This window comes from Hippoglossus stenolepis, chromosome 7 (assembly GCF_022539355.2).
Source record: "Hippoglossus stenolepis isolate QCI-W04-F060 chromosome 7, HSTE1.2, whole genome shotgun sequence".
Taxonomy (NCBI): Eukaryota; Metazoa; Chordata; class Actinopteri; order Pleuronectiformes; family Pleuronectidae; genus Hippoglossus; species Hippoglossus stenolepis.
The window spans coordinates 18,019,721-18,038,976 of NC_061489.1; the positions used below are offsets into that span (position 1 = coordinate 18,019,721).

The 19,256-nt window shown below is 41.3% G+C and overlaps 1 protein-coding gene across 9 annotated transcripts in view; it reads right to left on the bottom strand.

Annotated features, from left to right (window-relative positions):
- The window catches only part of dlg3 (discs, large homolog 3 (Drosophila)), a 77,000-nt gene that overhangs the window by 30,929 nt on the left and 26,815 nt on the right, over positions 1–19,256 (bottom strand). For 8 of the 9 annotated variants that reach the window (XM_035160584.2, XM_035160579.2, XM_035160582.2 and 5 more), the window contains 2 exons: positions 1,090–1,143; positions 493–543 (listed from right to left, as the gene is read on the bottom strand). In XM_035160584.2, coding sequence (XP_035016475.1) covers positions 493–543; positions 1,090–1,143 — 105 coding nt within the window. Of the gene's footprint in view, positions 1–492; positions 544–1,089; positions 1,144–12,990; positions 13,119–19,256 lie in introns of those variants that run through there. The other variant, XM_035160586.2, reaches the window with a different exon arrangement.

Consider the following 19,256-nt stretch of genomic DNA (forward strand, 5'->3'; position numbering starts at 1 on the left):
ATGCCACTTAGAGTGTGAGGGGCAGAAAGAAACTGTGCATTTATCAAGGGGTCGGAGGTGCAGTTATATGTGGGTGGAATAATGAGAGTAGAGACATATAGCTCTGCCACTACAAGCTGAAACACAGCTGACAAGTGTAGTGGTGCCTGCTGAACAATTGAACAGGAGAGCTCTTTATATTTCTGGCGTCTGCTGATGACATGTGCATCAGGATTATGTAAAAAAGAGACTCCTCTTGGTCTTAGTCTGTCCTTATACTCACATGACATCACACTTAAGACTTGTGTCTGGTTGCAGTGATTTAACAGTTATAACTTTTATAACAAACCTCATATCATATAATATTTTCATATATTATTATAGAGATTTATATTTTGTCATGTTCTTTAGGCTCAATGACTGAGGACTGCTTACTACCACCTAGTGGACAGAAATCTAACCATCATGCAGAAAATACATTATAAAATGAAAAGAAGATAACAAGCAACTCACCCTCTCTAAAATGATCTCTTCATATTTATACATCCCATCACTGCCATTTACCTGCCAGAAGAAGAAAAGAGAGAATGGTTGGTTACATCACTGAGCCTGAATCACATCATTTTCTAAAAATACATTGAGTAAAAAAGAGAAGCATGCAAATTTGATCCAACATCCTATAGGACACAATGGACACATGAACAGACCGAATACAGATAACTATGAAGACTGGTACCATTGATAAAATACACACAAAACACATTTACATGATTGTTTTATTAACTAAAAATACCACCATGAATTTCTGATTTATTGTAATCCAAAGCATCATCCTTTCGTAAAATTGCCCATGCACTGTGACACTGAATGTGCTGCTGCAGAAGGCACATTCCCGACAAACAGGGCAGGGTCAATGGGATAATGGATGTTGGTCCACATGGCAAACCAAATGTTGCTAACAGGAGGAGGCCTTTTCATCCGCACACGTAAACACGCTCAGGCTCCGACACAGAGGGAGTGTGAATGAGAGACATGTATACTGTACAGAGAGAGAGAGAGAGAGAGAGAGAGAGAGAGAGAGAGAGAGAGAGAGAGAGAACAGATACTTACATAAGGGCCTGCATCTAGTGAGTCTGCGTTGACGATGATGGGGGGAGGGTTGGCCTGTGAATATGAACAGATACACATTATCTCAGTGTGTGTGTGTGTGTGTGTGTGAGGCTGGCAGCATGCAGACATAATGCGGTACGCACACTGCCACTTGGGAATAAAGTGAACGGATGCCACAGGAACAGTCAGTGAGTCCCCTTGGGGCTGAGGCTTTGCGTGTGTGTGTGTGTGTGTGTGTGTGTGTGTGTGTGTGTGCGTGTGTGTGTGTGTGTGTGTGTGTGTGTGTGTGTGTGTGTGTGTGTGTGTGTGTGTGTGTGCGTGCGCGGTAAAGGTGTGAGGACTGACAATGAGGACTGGGGCAGAGAGACCGCTGCTTATTAACCGCCTCAGCCAGACGTTCCAGAGTCACCTCATAAAAACAAACTGGCTCGTGTTCTGGCTGTTGGGACAATACGTCTCATCCCACATCAGCTCCTCGTCTTCACTTTCACTTCACACGCACACAGATATAACATTGTGTAGTGTCACATACAGTGTGCAAGAGATTATTGTTCAGTCACCATTCGGTTGATACTGTAACACGACATTAGCTTTATTTATTTGTATATCTCATTCTAGGTTTGTGTTATTGGAAGTGTAACATTGGAATAATTTGTGCATTGTTTAATTAGACAACTGACAGAATTATTCAGGATCAGTTTGAATAATAAAGAGAAAAATACTTCTCATTTCTCAAATACAAGGCTTTTTTTATACATGTTTTTAAGATGTCCCTTTGGATTTTAGGAAATTTGAATGGGACCAACTGTGAAAAATTAACAATATACATATATTTGCAACCCCAGATATGTGCTAAATATCTGCTTAATTTGGAGGTACCGTTTTATTCTGGGAACAGTGATGATAATCAGTTTCCTTTTCATTTAACAAGGAAAAAAATAAATATCAGGTGAGGTGAGTATTGACAACTTTTATTATTTTATTTAAAAAATAGCCCATAACCCATTCATTTTGTATTTATTGTAAAAACACGATTCTAATTGATAATGTTTATTAAATGTTTTCTGTGAATTCTGAATTATTTGAAAAACACATGACTTTAATAGTTAAAGTCAACTAAAAAGTTGGTTTCTGTTAAGAGTTTTCTTGATCCCGGATCATTTTTAAAGATGTCCCTCTGAGACATAAACACTCCTATCAGGGAAACACTGACACTGCTCCCTGGTGTTTGTTTTCTGTGGGTGAATCAAAAGGGTTAAATGTTAAACGCAGACTAACTACTGGCAGCGTTGAGGCTTAGTTTCAGTATCAGTTGAACCCAACCCAAGTTTCACAGTTCAACTCTTCAGCTCGACTCTATTATGCCACCTGGTGTTTCTTCTCTCACTTCAGAGCGGCTGTGAGCTGAGGCCAGAGGAGAGTTGTCCGAGTGGAACGTGTGAAGGAGGAGACGCTGGTTGGTTTTGGAGCAGCTCGACTTGCTGTCTACGTTTTTATTGATTTGACTATGTTGCCCCCTCCCCTCCCCTCCCCTCCCCTCCTCTCACCCAGACTCATCCTCTCACCTCTGGCCTAATACATGTGGATATTCTTTAATTATTTACATGTTAGAACCTGGTTTGAACTTTATAAAATGAAGGCTGATTAACATTACAAATTAGTTTTAAAAAATCCAGTAGTGAGCCCCACTTTGTATTGTTATGTGTTGATATAGATTTTTTTTTTTTACATATAACATTTCCTGAGTTTCTCTATACACCCCTGTGATATTTTTAATCAATAGTTTTACTTACAGACATATACTTCTCCATAGAGAGCTATATAGATAAAATCCTCTTTCAAAGTAAATGTAATTTTATATATCAAATAATATTTATACTGAAATATAAATATTGTGTTAACTGTATCAACTGAAATATTTAAAAATAAAATAAATATCTGAAAGTTACTTCATCACATTGATCATATTAAATCAGAAGTTGGCATAAGAAGCTTGTTGCAAAATTACTCAAACATAAATAAATATATTCAAGGGATATATAACATATCACATGACTTTATACATCATCATATCTCATATAATGAGAAAATTATAGTCAACTGCTCTCCTGATCTAAGCAGCCTATACTATAAATTTGATTACTCTTTTTTCTATTACACTGCTTGTCAACTGTTTTCAGTGACGCTGCACAAGGCTGCCATACTGCTGCGTCCACGAGAGAGCGGAGCTCGAAACGCACCCTTCAAAAGATCTTGTGCTTGGATCAAACCCCGTTCATCACCTCACAAGCTGTTCAGGTGTCATTTCATTTCTCCACGCTGGTCACTGAGCGAGTTCCCCGGTAATGAAGGTTGCTCTCCAGATAAACCGGAGCCGTAGATCTGACCCACTCCGCTCGGCGGTGATGTGCTATGACTCTGGACAGCTGTGGCTGGGAACACCCCCTCCCTCCCTCCCTCCCAACCCTCCCTCACAGTCAGCACAATCAGGCCTTGGTTGTAATCTGCATATGGTCGAACAGATGCTCACGTCTGTGCTTGTGTTTGCACAATTCTCATTTTTGCTTTGCACTTTTTTCATCTTGGACCCCAGCGCACAGCACACACCCAAAATCCAGAAGAGGGTTTAGCAGTAAAACAAACTGTAGAGTCACATCCACAGCAGCCATGTCAGTGACAGTCGCTCCTGAAACTAAAGCCCAAACAGCAAGAAGTGATGAAACGCAGCCTGAGGGCAACACATCGGCTACCGTTGTCCCTCGGTGACGGACTAAACCACTGAATCAACTACTGAGAGCACATGTGACAAAACACACCTGTTACAGTATAACGCCTGCAGTGCTCATCAGTGTGAGTGTCACAGAGTACCGATGCGGCACGATTTGATCACTGACGCTACAAGGCCGGCTGAAACACAATAAACCCAGCAGTCGTAAAGAACAGCAGTATTATCCAGGCCTGGGATCGCTGCCGTTAATCCCTCGATCTGAATCTCACATAACAAGCAAACAAAAAGGAATAATGGAAGATAATCTCAACGTGAATAATCTCAACATGAGTCTGTTTAACCTTTTTGCAATTTACTCAGGTAACTTGGATTAGATTGGATTACCCCCCCTCCCTCCCTCCTTGGCGCTGTTGGTGATACTCTCACTTAGCAGACAGCTCATTAAAGACCAGGAGATCTGACCGGCACTGAAGTTTTATGACACATGGAGGAGGTCTGTGCGGTTATGGGCCCACAGAGGACGAGCAGAGGACAAACACTAATTCATAGTATCTGGGAGGCAGGTTGAGGATCACAGTCAAGCTGTGAGGGGAAGACAAAAGCAGTCTCTTATTGATTGATGTCAGTCCGGGATGGGATGGAAATGTCTGTCAGTGACACGCAGGTGAATGTGGGTCAGAGAACTTGATGTAATCCAATAGGTAAAACAGTAAAAGGTTGCAGATTTGGGCTTAATCCCGAATTGAATTTCAATAATGCAGACTTTAAACTTGATTTGAACTCGACTACTCTGCAATATGAGCAACCAAAGGCCAAGCAGGGCGCAACATGGCACGACATTTTAAATGTTAGGCCTCCTCATGGAAAGGACAAGGTGTTTGCTATAAATAAAAACCCAATTTACACCATAAAGACCTTTAAGAGTTTCTAAACCTATGCCTAACCCGACCTTATTTACACCTGTTATTGCAAATTATTGTTTTCTCCACTCAGCCCGCAGGTGACTACATCCCAGAATGTATTTAAGAGAGTTGGTTGGAATTGATGGATTACTCCACATAAATGGCGCATACCAGGTCACAGTCATTTCCCAGCTCCTGCTAATACTGATAGCGTTTGCCAGGTCTGTCTAAGCTGGTGGAGGTGGTGGTGGTGAGGACAAGTAAGGTGACCTTTCAGCCTGCTGGGTGGATTTTTAATAACATGGTCACGCTTTATAGATGCTATTTAGATGCAGGCCGCCTGATCCAGTCCTACTCTGAGCTATTCAAGCTATACTCTGGTATTTGTACCTTGATTTAACACGTTAATACAGATTGTATATTAATGTCAGGTTTAAATGTGGCTCCATGTTCTACACGTGTGGGAGAGACAAATATGGCAGGAATAAAACAAATCTAGATGTGATCACCATAATTATAAATCCCTTTATTTTCTCTTGATTCATACATTAGTCATTAAAGGCTCCTGTCACAGTTTTTCTTCTGCCCACCTGCAATGCAGACGCACAGTAGCTTTGGTATTACACGGACCATCAGCTGATAAATGGAAGCATGTGAGCATAGTGGACACAAAGAGCTCCTGTACAAACAATGACAATGAGTCCAGACTGCCTCCCCAGCATGAGATCATTACAACAAGTCCCCGCTGACCACCAGGAGTGATGAAAACTCACTCGCCACAGTCCGTTCTTTCTCTCACTCCCTCGTCTTATTCACCCATCTGTTCATAATGGCTTCCTCTTCATCAATCTATCATCTTGCTCTTCTGTCAGCTGAGATTGTGTATCTGTCTCTTGTCTCCATCACCGTACATGTGTATCGTATCCCTTTGGCATTACACCACACAACACTCACTTGGCTGCAGACCCCCAGGACAGTAAGGCAACAAAGACTCCCACTGAACCTTGGCAAGTGCGAGGCACAGGCTTCATCCAAATTGTTAAATAATCAATGTGTCCCCATGGTAACCGGTACTCGCACGCTATTGGTCTGCTGTCCCGCTTGGCTACCTCCCCCCGCTTCACCTCTCAGGGCTCTCACTGCAGCTAATGCAGCTCTGTGCTCGCACATGCCTGGCCATGGGCTGGATGTGGCTGACTGCCTTCAGCACTGCCTGTCCACATCACACACACACACACACACACACACACACACACACACACACACACACACACACACACACACACACACACACACACACACACACACACACACACACACACACACACACACACACACACACACACACAAATTTCTCAAATCCATACGTCATCAGTTAAATCAAAAGGAGACATGTTCAAATATTATGGCATCACTTCAGTGTTGTGTTTATCATCACATGGTTTGTCAAGCAGCTCTGATGGACATGATTAAAAGGTTTGACATTTTGGGTAATATATTTATTTGCATCATTGCAAATAAGAGATAAACATAAAGATAGCAGCCGTCTAACTTAGCTTAGCATAACAGCTGGAAGCAGGGGCGTGTCCGGCTCTGTCCAAATGTAACAAACCCACAGACCTGCACCTCTAAAACTCCCAGATTAACACTTTATATTGTGTTTGTTTAATCGCTAAACAGCCAAAGTGAAGAAACAGCAACATTTTTCTTTACATGGGGATTTTGTTTCTTTGGACAATCCAGGTTTGCTGTTTCCCACTGCTCCCAGTCTCTATCACCTGAGTGTCACGTTTCCATCACTGCCGATAGGAGCAGGGGCCGATAAAAACCTGTGTCTACTGCAGAATGATTTGACCCTGGAGTGAATGCAGATTGTACCTATTCACACTGCAGACAAAAGCCAGATATGAGCAGGTGTTAGTGGGGTTGTTGGACCAGTGGAAAAGGGGCTTCAGTTCGCTGGCTTCTTGCCTTAGCTTCACATTTACCATCGATAATCTCATCTGAATCTTGGCAAGAAAGCATATTTCCCAAAATATGAAACCTTGTTTTTGTTTAACTTCGTCAGTTTCTTTGGGCCTAAATACCGTTATATTCATTGTCCAAAAACTGCTTCTATATAATAATGTCTTTATGTAATTTGTTGTGTACCCCAAATGCCAAAAAACATTACTATTATATGAAAACTAAAAATGTGGCTCTAATTTGATATTTTCTGCGTGACCTGTTCACCTCTACATCCCTGCTGATGACAATAACGTCACAGCTATAGGAAACAAGAAAAAGACAAGGAGGAAAGTTAAGCCCTCTTCTTCACCAGTCACCTATTCTTGTTTTGTGTTTTCAGAACCTCGTCTTCCTGGCAGGTCGAGCGCAGGGGGAAGAACAACAGGGTTCAGCATGTGCACGGTGACGGCATGCTGACAGGGCAATATCCCCTTCCTCCTTAGCAAACATTTCCACATCAGCTCCTCTCCCGACAAGGCACACCGACATGACAGCTCATTCTCCAGAGGTGACATCGCAGTGAAATATGACAGTCAGCCCCGCTCAGATGAGGCACCCAGTCAGTCAAATCATATAGGTAAAGCTAAAGGAGGCTCTCCCTGGTCCTAAAGTCAGAGCTTACAGCAGATAGGAGAACAAGGCGTGCTACGACATCCTCAGGCTATCTAAATATGAAACGTTCCTTCATTTTTTTCCGATGCCGCTTGTGGTACTGCGTTTATGTTTTCCTGCAGAATGTGGGATGAGAGACGCAGTCAGTGGTGCTGCTCTGATGCTCCGGCTCCAATTGGCCTCTCGTAGGCCACGCTGCAGTCCAATCAATACCTACTCAATTACCATGCACCCAACATCTTATTCACACTGTGGCCCCGGTGCTGGGGGGAAGCGGGAAGGAGAAAAGCAAGGTGAGAGAAGAAGTGACAGATGGGAGCTAAACAGGATGAACACATGACGGCCAGAGATGATTTACTCGCAGGCGCCATCGAAGCTCAATGTTGCATTCTTTGGAACAAAGGCGGATAACGAGATAGAATAAAGGAAACCCCGTAACGGTAAAGGTCAACTGCTCCTTCTCCCCTGCTACAACTCCAGCTGAATTCAGGCATTCATTTCAACGAGGCGGCCACAAGGAAATTAATTAAGTTCAGCCATAAAACGGCCCCATTAAAGCTCAAAGTTTTCTGATTTGACGGCTATGATTGAGCATTGTGACCATGTCTCCGTCCTCCCGACACACGCACGCCGCAGACGAACACTCATGAAACCATAATTAATAGCTCGTCACAGCTGTCGGCAGCGCGCCCTGCTCATCTTTATGTAATATTACGAAAGCATGCTCTGGCTTACCTCTCTGTCATGCCGAGCAGCTCCAAATGAGAGAGCTGGCCAGTTTGACCTTCACAAACTCTGCTACAGAGGGAGACGTACTCAGCCTAACAAATATTCAGTGTTGCTACAGAGAACTTTCTGCAGGTCTGTCGACACCTGATCGGGTCTGAACACGACTGGGTCGCTGATGCATGTGGACACATCGAGTGTCTGTGAATAAAACAGAACCATTACTGATGTGTTTAGTAAACACACCTGAGCTGTTCACGCTCTGACAGTATGATGATATTTTGAAGTAAATTTATTATGTGATTTTATCATAACGTTCAGATCAATGATTCCATGCATTTTGAAGCTTGAATTTTTGTTATTTATGCTTTTGTTTTACATGCATCAAGAGTTTGGTCTCATAACATAATATAATGGATCACAGTATAATCATCAATTTAAGTATTTTCTGTCATTTTGTGTGCATTGGCTGTTTATTAATATACAGTATATTGACTTAAAAATACCCTTGTGATAATTCTCTCTATTTCCATGACAACACTGCGGTCATGGTGAACTGTACTAAAAGTAAAATTGTGTGATTACCCTGTTACAAAACCTGCTTCCGAATTTCAGAAAACAAGATTTATACTGCAACAGAAAATAGATTCCTGCTCTTATCCAGGGTTGCACCTTAATTCCATTTTATTTTGTTAAAGTAATGATTTTATACATTAAATCTCAAAACATTGTGAAAGAGATTTCCAGAGCCAGAAGTTTTAAATGTCCTATTCTGACCAACAGCCAGTTTATGAAGATGCGAATAACAAAAGTGTTAAACTGTTGAATTTAGAAGGTGAAACCAGAGAATGCATCATGTGTAACTTGATAGATTACTTAATAGTACTACTACTACTACTAATAAGCTTTTAAAAAAAATTCAAAGACACTTCAACAAAAGCAAACAAGAAATATAACAAACAAATAATTAACTAATTAGATTAATTGACTCAATCAAAATATGAATAGAAACATAAAAATACAACCAGTTTTATCACTATTCTTCTCTTTGAACTGTACATGTATGTAAAGGAACATCAGAAGTCTCAGTGTTATTTCTTACAGGTGTCCCCTCATGGCCACAGTCAAATGCTAGTAATCATGTTGTTGATATATTGATACATGTCAATTACTGTATTTTTCGTTTACATTAGTCATTACAGTGTCACGATCACGTCGCCGACACCAGGCGGCTCAACCACATTGCCCCGGCTATATGATGAAAGTTAGCGCACGTGCTACGGCGAGGCTGCGCACTAAAGGAAGCCTGTCGAGTGCGAGTGTCATCAGTATGCTTCCCATGATCCCGCCCCCACTACTTCCTCTACATCAGAGGTCACTGCAGCATGTTACCTCACAGCTCTTGACTAGTTGCTACCCCTTGTTGCTAAGCTGAGAGAGCTGCGGAGCTTGTTCCTCTCTCTGGTGTTTTGGATCCTATGCTCTGACTATACCGGTAACAGTGCATGTCCACACACACACACACACACACACACACACACAGAGACACACACACACACAGAACTGAGAGCTGCCATTTTGATGCTTCTTCCACCACTGTCACGTTGCATCCTCAGACAACTATTATTCAGCTGCTGCGGCGTTATTATAAAGGAAGTGATTCCTTTAGATTTACTCTCTTTACTCGTTTTTTAAGTCGGCTGTTTTCTCCCTGTGACGCTGTGAAGACGCTGATGGTGTTGTCAGGGTAACAGTCTCATTTTGACAGGATAATCTGAGACGTTTCACTTTACTAACCAACACAGGTAACAACACTGTAACCCAGGGGCCTAGAGGGTAACATATAATGTTCAGTTTTTAAAAAGCCCAATATGAAGGTTTTGGAGGCACTTAAAATTAAGCTGACTTAACTTGAATGCATCATTAGTGATTGAGAAAACAGCTTTAAAACCGTTTTAAAAAACTACAGTCACAAGTACATCATCTCTTACCATCTTAGTCTCTTGGAATCCTAAAAAAAAAATCACATTTCCAACCTATACACAGACACTAAACATTAAATTTATCAAATCACTTATTTGCTTTAGAGAGTTTGACCAACCACAGCATGCAGACAGTTAGCTTAGCTTAGCATACTGACTGGAAACAGGGGGGAAGGGCTAGCATGCCTCTGACTCATATAACAATCTTGTGAGTTTAGTTTGAACAGAAACCCACATTTATTTCCCATGTTATGAGGTTATGTGTGGTTCTTGGAAGACAGCAGCTGCCAGGCCAAAAGAGAACGTATGTAGTGTTTAACAGACAGAGATGAGAGTGGAATCAGTTTTTTCATCTGAGGGCCCAGTCATGTTTCAGTGGCAAACCTCCAGTTCGTTCACTTCCAGTCTGTGTGACTGAAAAAATATTTGATTCCGACAGCAAATTGCAACGCGGCTTCACGTGGAGGTGAACTTTGACCCACGATATTCGTTTCTCACTCACGTGTGTGAGACTGTGCCCCGGACAGAAAGCAAATCGCTACATCCAAAACTTATTTTCATAAAACTGTCTCACTGCTGCCAAAATAAATCCACATAAAAATGAACAAACTCACGACCGGAAAACCGGATCGTCCTCAGGTTCTTTTTCAATGATAGCACTCTGCTCTCATTCACCTTTTTCTTTCACCGTCATTATCCTCCTTCATTTCCTGAGCGCCCCACAACACAATTTTCTGAGCTGCAATCAGATCTTTCCAATCCTGGACTTTTTCTTTTTCTGTTAATAGGGAACATTAGACTGTAATTCTGCTCCATGGACCCAGTGATGTCTCAAACACTCTCCCCCAGGTCAAAGACGTTCTTCAAACCAATCTGACAAGAGGAAATAATGTCGAGAAAAAATGTTGCATCCCCTGGTCCTGCCTCTTACGCCACAATCCTCCGCTTACACACTGATTTTTGTAAAATATGACTTGAATGTTTCAGCTCTTTGTTTACTTCACAAATCAAAATCATGAGACAGTGATACAACTACAAGGATCAAACACAGAGTACTTAGAGATCCACTGTAAAAATAACGTAGTGAAAATAACAAGGGAACAACTTTGACCTGGTAGTCCAATGAAAACCATTCGTCCCCACCTTCCAGAGGAGCCGGCCTGCACCGCTCCACATACAGCACAGATCCTCCCGTCATGGTTGAGCTTTCACGCTGTTCTATAAGCTCCACTCGGGAATGCCCACATATTCACATATCTCCATTCACTACCCTCACTTGAGTTTTGGCTCACAATAAGTGTAGGTGTTGAAAGTGATGAAGAATTACAGTAAGCAGCACAAAGGGCGACGCAACAAAACGTGAATATTTATCCATATGCTGATGCATTTGGCGCCAAACAGAAGAGCAGAAAAAAAAAGGGCATTGTTTAAATCGTTTGTAGCACTTTGGTGATCGGCAAATCAATCTGCCTCCCGTCGAGGGTCCAGGTTTGCTCGTTCTTCTCTGCCCACCTCAGGTCACGTTCAGGGACACTGTCCCTAAAGGACACGTCTCGGCTTTCATCAGAGTGGCCATTGTATCCGACTGAAGAGATGAACCAAACGCTGATCTGAAGACACACAAACCTTTAAGGCTGAAACACAAGGGTTCCTGTGAGGAAACACTGTTCACCAGCCACTCACTACACTGTTGATCAGAGTCTGGGGACTGTAGATGTGCAGCAAGATAAACAAAAGCTTTCTATTTCAGCACGTATCAATACAAACAATAATATCACTCGATATTAAAAATCTCCCTGAAGCTGAAATGCAACAGAAAAGAATAATTTGACTTGTTATACTTATTTTCTTTCATGCCAAAAGTTAATAAATAAGAGGGTTGATGCCGCTCTCATGATCTTCAGCTGCTTCCACTTTTTATGATAATAACTGTCCTCTGGTTGCAGCTTCATTTTTAGCAGATGAGCAGATTAGACAGATGAATGTGGTATAGATCTCACACAAAAAACATATTTCTCAACTTCTCTAAATAAACAACTTTTGCTTTTGGACTGTTTGTTGGATCAGGTAAAAAATTACAAGAAAAATCGAGACTATGAAAATTATAACAGGCATCTTTTGACAAAAATACATATATTTTAAAATATCTCTTGGGAGCAGTATAGTAGTTCTGAATCAAAATGTCAATGAGGAAATCATTTTTGATGCATCAGACTCAACTGAAGAGAATTTAAAGCAGCTGTTTCACCATTTATTCAACAAACGTCTGCGTGTTGTGTTGAGATTTGGCTAAAAAAAATACAACAATATTCTAATTGAGGTAGTGATTCAGAGTCACTGAGGATTTATCTGCACTTCCACATATAGATGAAGTGTTTCGTCACATTATCACAGTCAGATTGAATCACTGCAATAAGACAGGAGAAATACATCAAATATCCGTGCTACGAGTTTGCATTTACTAAACGACACATTTCACTTCTAATCTCCAGAAGCTTCAAAATGACCAAACATCCACATTTGGATTCATTCAGACTTGATTACTCTCAACAATACTGTGGTGCTAATCAAAGCACTAAATTTATTCAGCACACAGATGTTTGCCCAAATAAAAACGCAAATTTTCTTGAATTCTCGTCTGTCGTTGAATCGCTCCTCTCGTTCAGACCCCTCCCTCACTCCTGCCTGCTGAGATATTCTAGTGAGCATATGCAGGGCTTGGATTTGGCTGATTACATAATTGGAAATTTTAATGGTGAATATTAATCCACAATGGCCCATATTGGGTTTTATAAGCAGGCTGATCAGGATCTGCAGGCTCTGGGTAAGCGGCAGCGGTCTGCGGACAATGAAGCCCCGCGCTGGAAGAGCTCTTTATATTACACAAGTGGCATGGCTGACACAGCAGAGCACCACTACAGTGTTCAATAATGCTGCTGCTCACCGCTGCATGTTTCTGCATTGCATCCTCGCGGGAGTTCCTCCTCATTGCAGACACGCAGTAAATGTTTCTCTGATTCGCACTTGACTGTGTCAGTGCAGCTCCTGGAAATCCAGAAGGCTTCGGCCGCCTGCGTATCAACGTTGCAGTCTGAGGGTAATTAGCTAGCTGAGCAGCAAAAGCTACTGTGCAGCTCTGACTGAGCCTGCACCATGGCAACACACAGGGCTGTGTCTGAGCACAGGCTCCCCTCCGCTTTCCTCTTCGCCCCCCAACCCCCACCCACCCCTTCCCATCGCTCTTCCTCGCCGCCTTCGACCCCCTTTCATCCCTTTCTCTATGCCACACCTCTCATTTCTTCACCTCTTTCTCTCCCTCCATTCCCTACGCATCTCTCTATCGGCCCTCTCCTCGCTTAATCTCCTTCCCTTGAATCCCCTCCTCTCTTGCATCATCACAGCACAAACTGACACAACTGAAAAGACACTCGCTGGTTCACATCGGGGGAGGGGTCGGTGGCGCTGCCGTCCTCGACAATCTGAACACAGGACTGAGGTTTTTTTTTTTCTCCACATCACATATTGCGATCGGTATCATACACATCAGAGGGCAGGAAGACATAATGCTACACAGCACAATGCTAGCTGGATTATTTTTCATTCGTCAAAATAATCAACAAAACATGTGCATTTAATGCATCTGCAATCTGCACACTGCAAAATGTTCAGTATATTCTTCCTCATTGATGCCACTGGTTTTATTTGACCTCTGTCAAATAAAAGTCTGACTGGATGTTCTCTACCTCTTCCATGCATGCAGATATGAAGGGTTTCTTTCATTTAATGGAGGTGAAGACAGCAAATATATACATGTTATGCTGCTAGAGCACAGAGGAAAACGATTTTTGAGTGAGAAAATCAAATATTAGCATTTTGCACAAATACAATCCAATCATAAAATGTCATTGATCATGATTAAACGTGATTGAGAAAAACAAAGTTGTCATATTGCCTTTTAAAGCAGCATTGGGTGGGAATCGCTAGAAAAATCTCCCACCAGATGAGCACGGGCAGATGCATAGGCTTCATATGCTACGTATGACCCAGGTATGTTTTATTGTGTTTAATGTCTACATCTTATTTAGACTCTTTATTGAATAATTCAAACTTCCCTTTTAGAAGTGGCAGTTGTTGCCAATGCTGGAATGGGGACCTTTGGTCTAGGGTTTCAAACCATTGATTGAGGGAAGACCTTTCACTGGAGGGACGTGCATGCACAGCTGCTATAGAACAACCCACAGCGCCCTATCTGAACTGCCCTGTGACTGGTCAAAGACTCCCATCATGGGGCAGATTTCCCCGTGGCTGGAAACAGAGGCAAGAGGAAGTGCAGGAATCTAGTTTTCTGATCACTTGATTTACATTACGCTGAAAGGTGACAATGGAATTATTGCTCGATAATGCCAGAAGTATGTAACCTATACCCAAGCTTTAAGGTAAATCAACTGATTCACATTGTCAACTCATGCACTGAGTAAAAATTATTCCACCTTAAAAGTTGTCAGTAGCTCCTGATAGCTTTACAGCTTTTCTGGCATCGAATGTTTCTTAATATGATGTTTAAGTGTCTGTTAAACTTGGACGGCCTGTGCTGGAGCATAACCTTCCTATGTGTCGGCTTCCACAAAATGCAGAGTGATATATTTGCCATATGGACACTCAGTTCGTTAAACTGGAAAGTATAAGTTCATCTGTGTGATCAAGGAGGAAGACAAGGCTGTAATGTTTCTGTTTAATGTGTGTTGCGTGTAATTGTGTACATCCAGCCCTGCTACACCCGGAAGAGAACAGTGTGGGAAAGCAAGGCATCTCCAGCTTTAATCAGAGAACAACTCCTCCTCCTCCTCCTCGTGTTTGGGGCCGAGGCAGACGTGACACTGGCATTTCATAATAATGTGTTCGATTAATTTCCAGCTGGCAGGTGAAGCACAGTTAAACACAATTGTCTCCTTTGTTGTTTCCCCACACGTCTCAGCTTGTTGGTCTTCAGCTCAAAGGCAGCTCTACACCTGTCTGTGCTGAATGACAAAAAGCTGCACTTCTCAACCAAACAGAAAATGGTGCTATTAGTTCGATTCATCTTGCAAATAAATGTTTCACAGCACTGGAAGAGAAGGGGAAGCAGTGTCTCTACAAAGTAGTATAAACCAATATATATTTGTGGATATAATAATGTGTATAATCTAGAGTATATAAATCAGGTTTTGGGAATGAAAAAGGGCTGAAATGCAAACAACCTTTTTAGAGTATTTATGTCAAATATTGTCTAAATGCCTCTGAAGCTTTAAGGACCCCACTATCCACAGCTATTGGGATGACACAGTGATGCAGTGGTTAGCTAGTCCATAATAGAAACAAGTTTTTTTAATTTAAATCCTGGTTTCGACCCGGGGGTCTTTCTGTGTGAGGTTTGTATGTTCTCTCCGTGTCTGCTTGGGTTTTCTCCGGCCTCCTCCCACAGTCCACAGACATGCGGTCTGGGGGGGGTTAGGGTATTTGGAGACTCTCAATTGACAGTAGGTGTGAAGGTGAATGGTTTTGATTTGACCTGTGTCAGATGAGATTGGCTCCAGGATTATAAAGGATAAGAGGTACAGATAATGGTTCGATGGGTAAAATGCACGTTTAGTTTGAGCAAATAATTACATATTAGAAAATTTACTAAATGACTAATATAACAGTTTGTGTAATATTGTAGTTTATGGGTGTGAAGTGTGAAGCAACCTTTCAAAAACCTTTCCATAAAACCCATCAGGCCTTGCTTAGACACCTGACTCGTGGTCGGTTCAAAATGCCGGAGATTTATTTGTTCCCACATAACTGTCACACTTATTTAGTTATTCACTCGATACATGAACTGAATCTCATAAAAGAGATTGCAATTTCAAATCATATTTGTTACATTAACATACTGCTCTCTGATTCTGTATGAATATCATAGTTTTAATGATGAGTTGAGGAATATTTAATCAGCTTTCCAGTGCGGCAGGAACGTACGGCGTTAATGTCAAGGCAATCAGGGAAAAGGTCTTTGACTGCAAACCTAGATGATCACAACAGCTAATACATAATATCCAAATATAAAGATAACAACACGAGCGACGAGGGAAGTTCCATGTGGCAGGAGACCATGAACTCAAACTGTAGCTTTAAAAACATCACACACACCATGTCCTTAATGCTCTTTTGTTTATGCTACATAAGAGCTTTTAAAAACTTAATTTGGATCTGACTTGTACTGGGGAAGGTTGTGTCACATTTTGACAACACCTTAACACACGAGCACGGATGCACAGAGGGAAACAAACCGCAATAAATCCATAAAAGCTATTTCAGGGCAGAGATGTACGATGAACAGTGTAATAAGATGTATGATATTAAGCTGGGATTGCTCGTGTTTATATCAACGACACAGTGAGGGCACGCTCTCTCTCTCTCTCTCTCTTCTTCATCGCTCTCTGCCTCCGAGATTGAGGTGCGTGCTCCTGCTTTGGCAAACTCGGCGGGTAGATGGGGTTGAGTCTCACTGATAGAAAATAATGACGGATAATTAACGGAGGGATGTGTTTAAAGATCGTCGGTGCTTCTGCGGACATTCAGGAGACATATGTCTGGATAACGTAACCAGGCCTCTCATCTTGTCAGCTCGGTGGGGGGTGGGGACAGGAAGTCCATGTGAGCCAAACATATGCTGTCACAATATACTGTATGTCTGTACCGGCTAGGACGGGGCGATACGGCCCAAAAATCATATCGAGATTAAAATATCATATCGATAATTATCACAATGATTGTCACATTATTATTTCCATTAAGTTCACTGTCTGATATTTGCTTCAGAGTGAAGGTTGTGGTTTCAAACATTTTACAAATCTGAGGTTGATCAATGATGTGTTGAACCTCCTCACTGTGTTTGCACAATTTACAGGCATTTTATGGATATATATTGAACCTCTGCTATATTGCTATTGATGAAAATTACACTGGGATAATTATTGATATTGTTTTATCACCCAGCCCAAATACTGGCCATCATTCTTATTGGTTAACATATTACCAACAAGCATAATCATGGAGACAATAAAAGATTTTAAGTATACCTATTTTTGTTTTTGCTAATCATGTTAAAAACACAGTACAATTATTTTACACTGCAAACTCCAGGTTAAAGATACCGAATGTCAAGTAAAGTCCCCACAACCACAAATGTGCACAATTAAATGCCACTGTAACAGGATGATGAGAAAAAGTTTAAATATAAGATGTAGATTGCAAAAAACAGATGGTAACGGTTGTTGGTAAGGAACAGCTTCTGATTCTAGCAGAAAAACATCCATAATATATGAATTAAATTGTGTTTTAGTCAAACTATTAGAAGTAAATTGTTATTCAACAGAGATCCTGCTCTAAAACACAGTCAGCTTTAAACAATGATTTACGAGGCACTGATGTGGTATTCCTGTGAAGAACTGCATGTGCATATGATATTAAATTAAACTAATCATACTGAAGCGCAGGCCTGGAGTTGTTTGCTGCTGCTGCTGCTGCTGCATCCTCTCTGAACACTGCTCTACACCTGGAAATGAAGCCTTTGATTCGTACTATGCATGAAAAAAGAAAGAGCGGAGGAGGAGAAGAGCAGCAGAAGACGACAGGAGGGGGGGGACGACAGAAATGAAGAACACTGACAAACAACACACACACACACGCAGGCACACACAAACACACACGAGAGGCCAGACCAAATGGCTGAAGGGCTGCTTGGATAATGCATTAGACAGAGATGGCACTCAGAGCAGCTACACATGGTAAGAAACGCACCGATTCGCCAAATGTCTCCCACACACACACACAGACAAAGAATATTCTTTTAGCTTATCTGGATGATGAATAACCTGAATAACGAGGTAACCAGTCACTAATCAGCGCTCATGTGATTTCCTGCAATGAATAGAATTGAATAGAACTTGGATAGTGTGTGTAAAGGCCAAAATAGTTTCAACACGACTATCACAAATGTTGTTGTGTAGATACCAATGAATGAATGATGACAAACAAATGCATCATTTCAAATAAATCAATAGTTAAAGCTTCAGTGTGTAGCTTTTAGTGGCATCTAGAGGTAAAGTTGCATCTTTCAAACAACTGAACTCTCTCGCCTAAAAAAACCCTTTCCCAGCGTGTTGGAGAAACTACGGTGGCCTTCAGGTAACACAAACATGTTAAATTCTCTCTCTAGAGCCAGTGTGTCGGTTTGCCAACAACAATGTCAAGCCATTACATCTGTACTCTACACATAACAGTATAAAGACGCCTTGAACAGGCTGTGTAAATGGCGTAAATTATGTTTTTTACATTCATTTGCTCAAGAAATGTTTCCACTAATGAGCAGAGGGCTCTTTCTCATGAGTGACCAACTGTTGTGAAGCTGCTGCCTGCTAATTAAATCTGTGAGAGTGAAAATGAACATGTGTGAGTGATCAACCTTAAAGCTCACACATATCCAACCTCAATCATTTTGCTGTTCTGACAAAAAATGAAATTTACTTGTCCTGGTAAGTTACACAGTGAGACAGTGAGTCAGCAGCAACAATACCAGGAGTCTAATTATTGAAATTCAGCCATCATTCATTTCATGATTTACACCTGTGCTTTTCCTATTGTGACATGTCACAATGTCTTCAGTGAAATGACTTCAGCAGTCAGCTTGCAGCATCTAGTCAGAAGACATTAGCCAAACAATATGGTGTCAATGCTCTGAGTTTACTGTAAAAGAAATATTCAAATAAAGGTCAAGTCTCAAATTATAGTTAATCAGCACAGAGAAGTCAAGGTTTGGTAAAAACACAGAAGACAGATTGAATAACCTGTTCTCCTATAGCTTGTGTGAAAAACCTGTAATAATGTAGGTTTCTGAGCGTTTCCCTTTCATTCACTACTTCTAATAATTTTTACACTTAAGTTACTACACTTCCTCTGCAGTTGTTTCAAATTAAAATGTATGTGATGGATTTCATTGACAGTAGCTTAAAAGCAAATTCAAAAACTGCACAAAGGAAATGACTGTTGATTAGAGAAGGTAGGTAATCATGACACAATGTTGTACTATGGGAATTGCTTATACGAAATGTTACACAATACTAAATGCATTGGTCCACATTTCAGCAACAAACAGTGAAGAAAATGTGATGCTTATAAAAATGGAATATT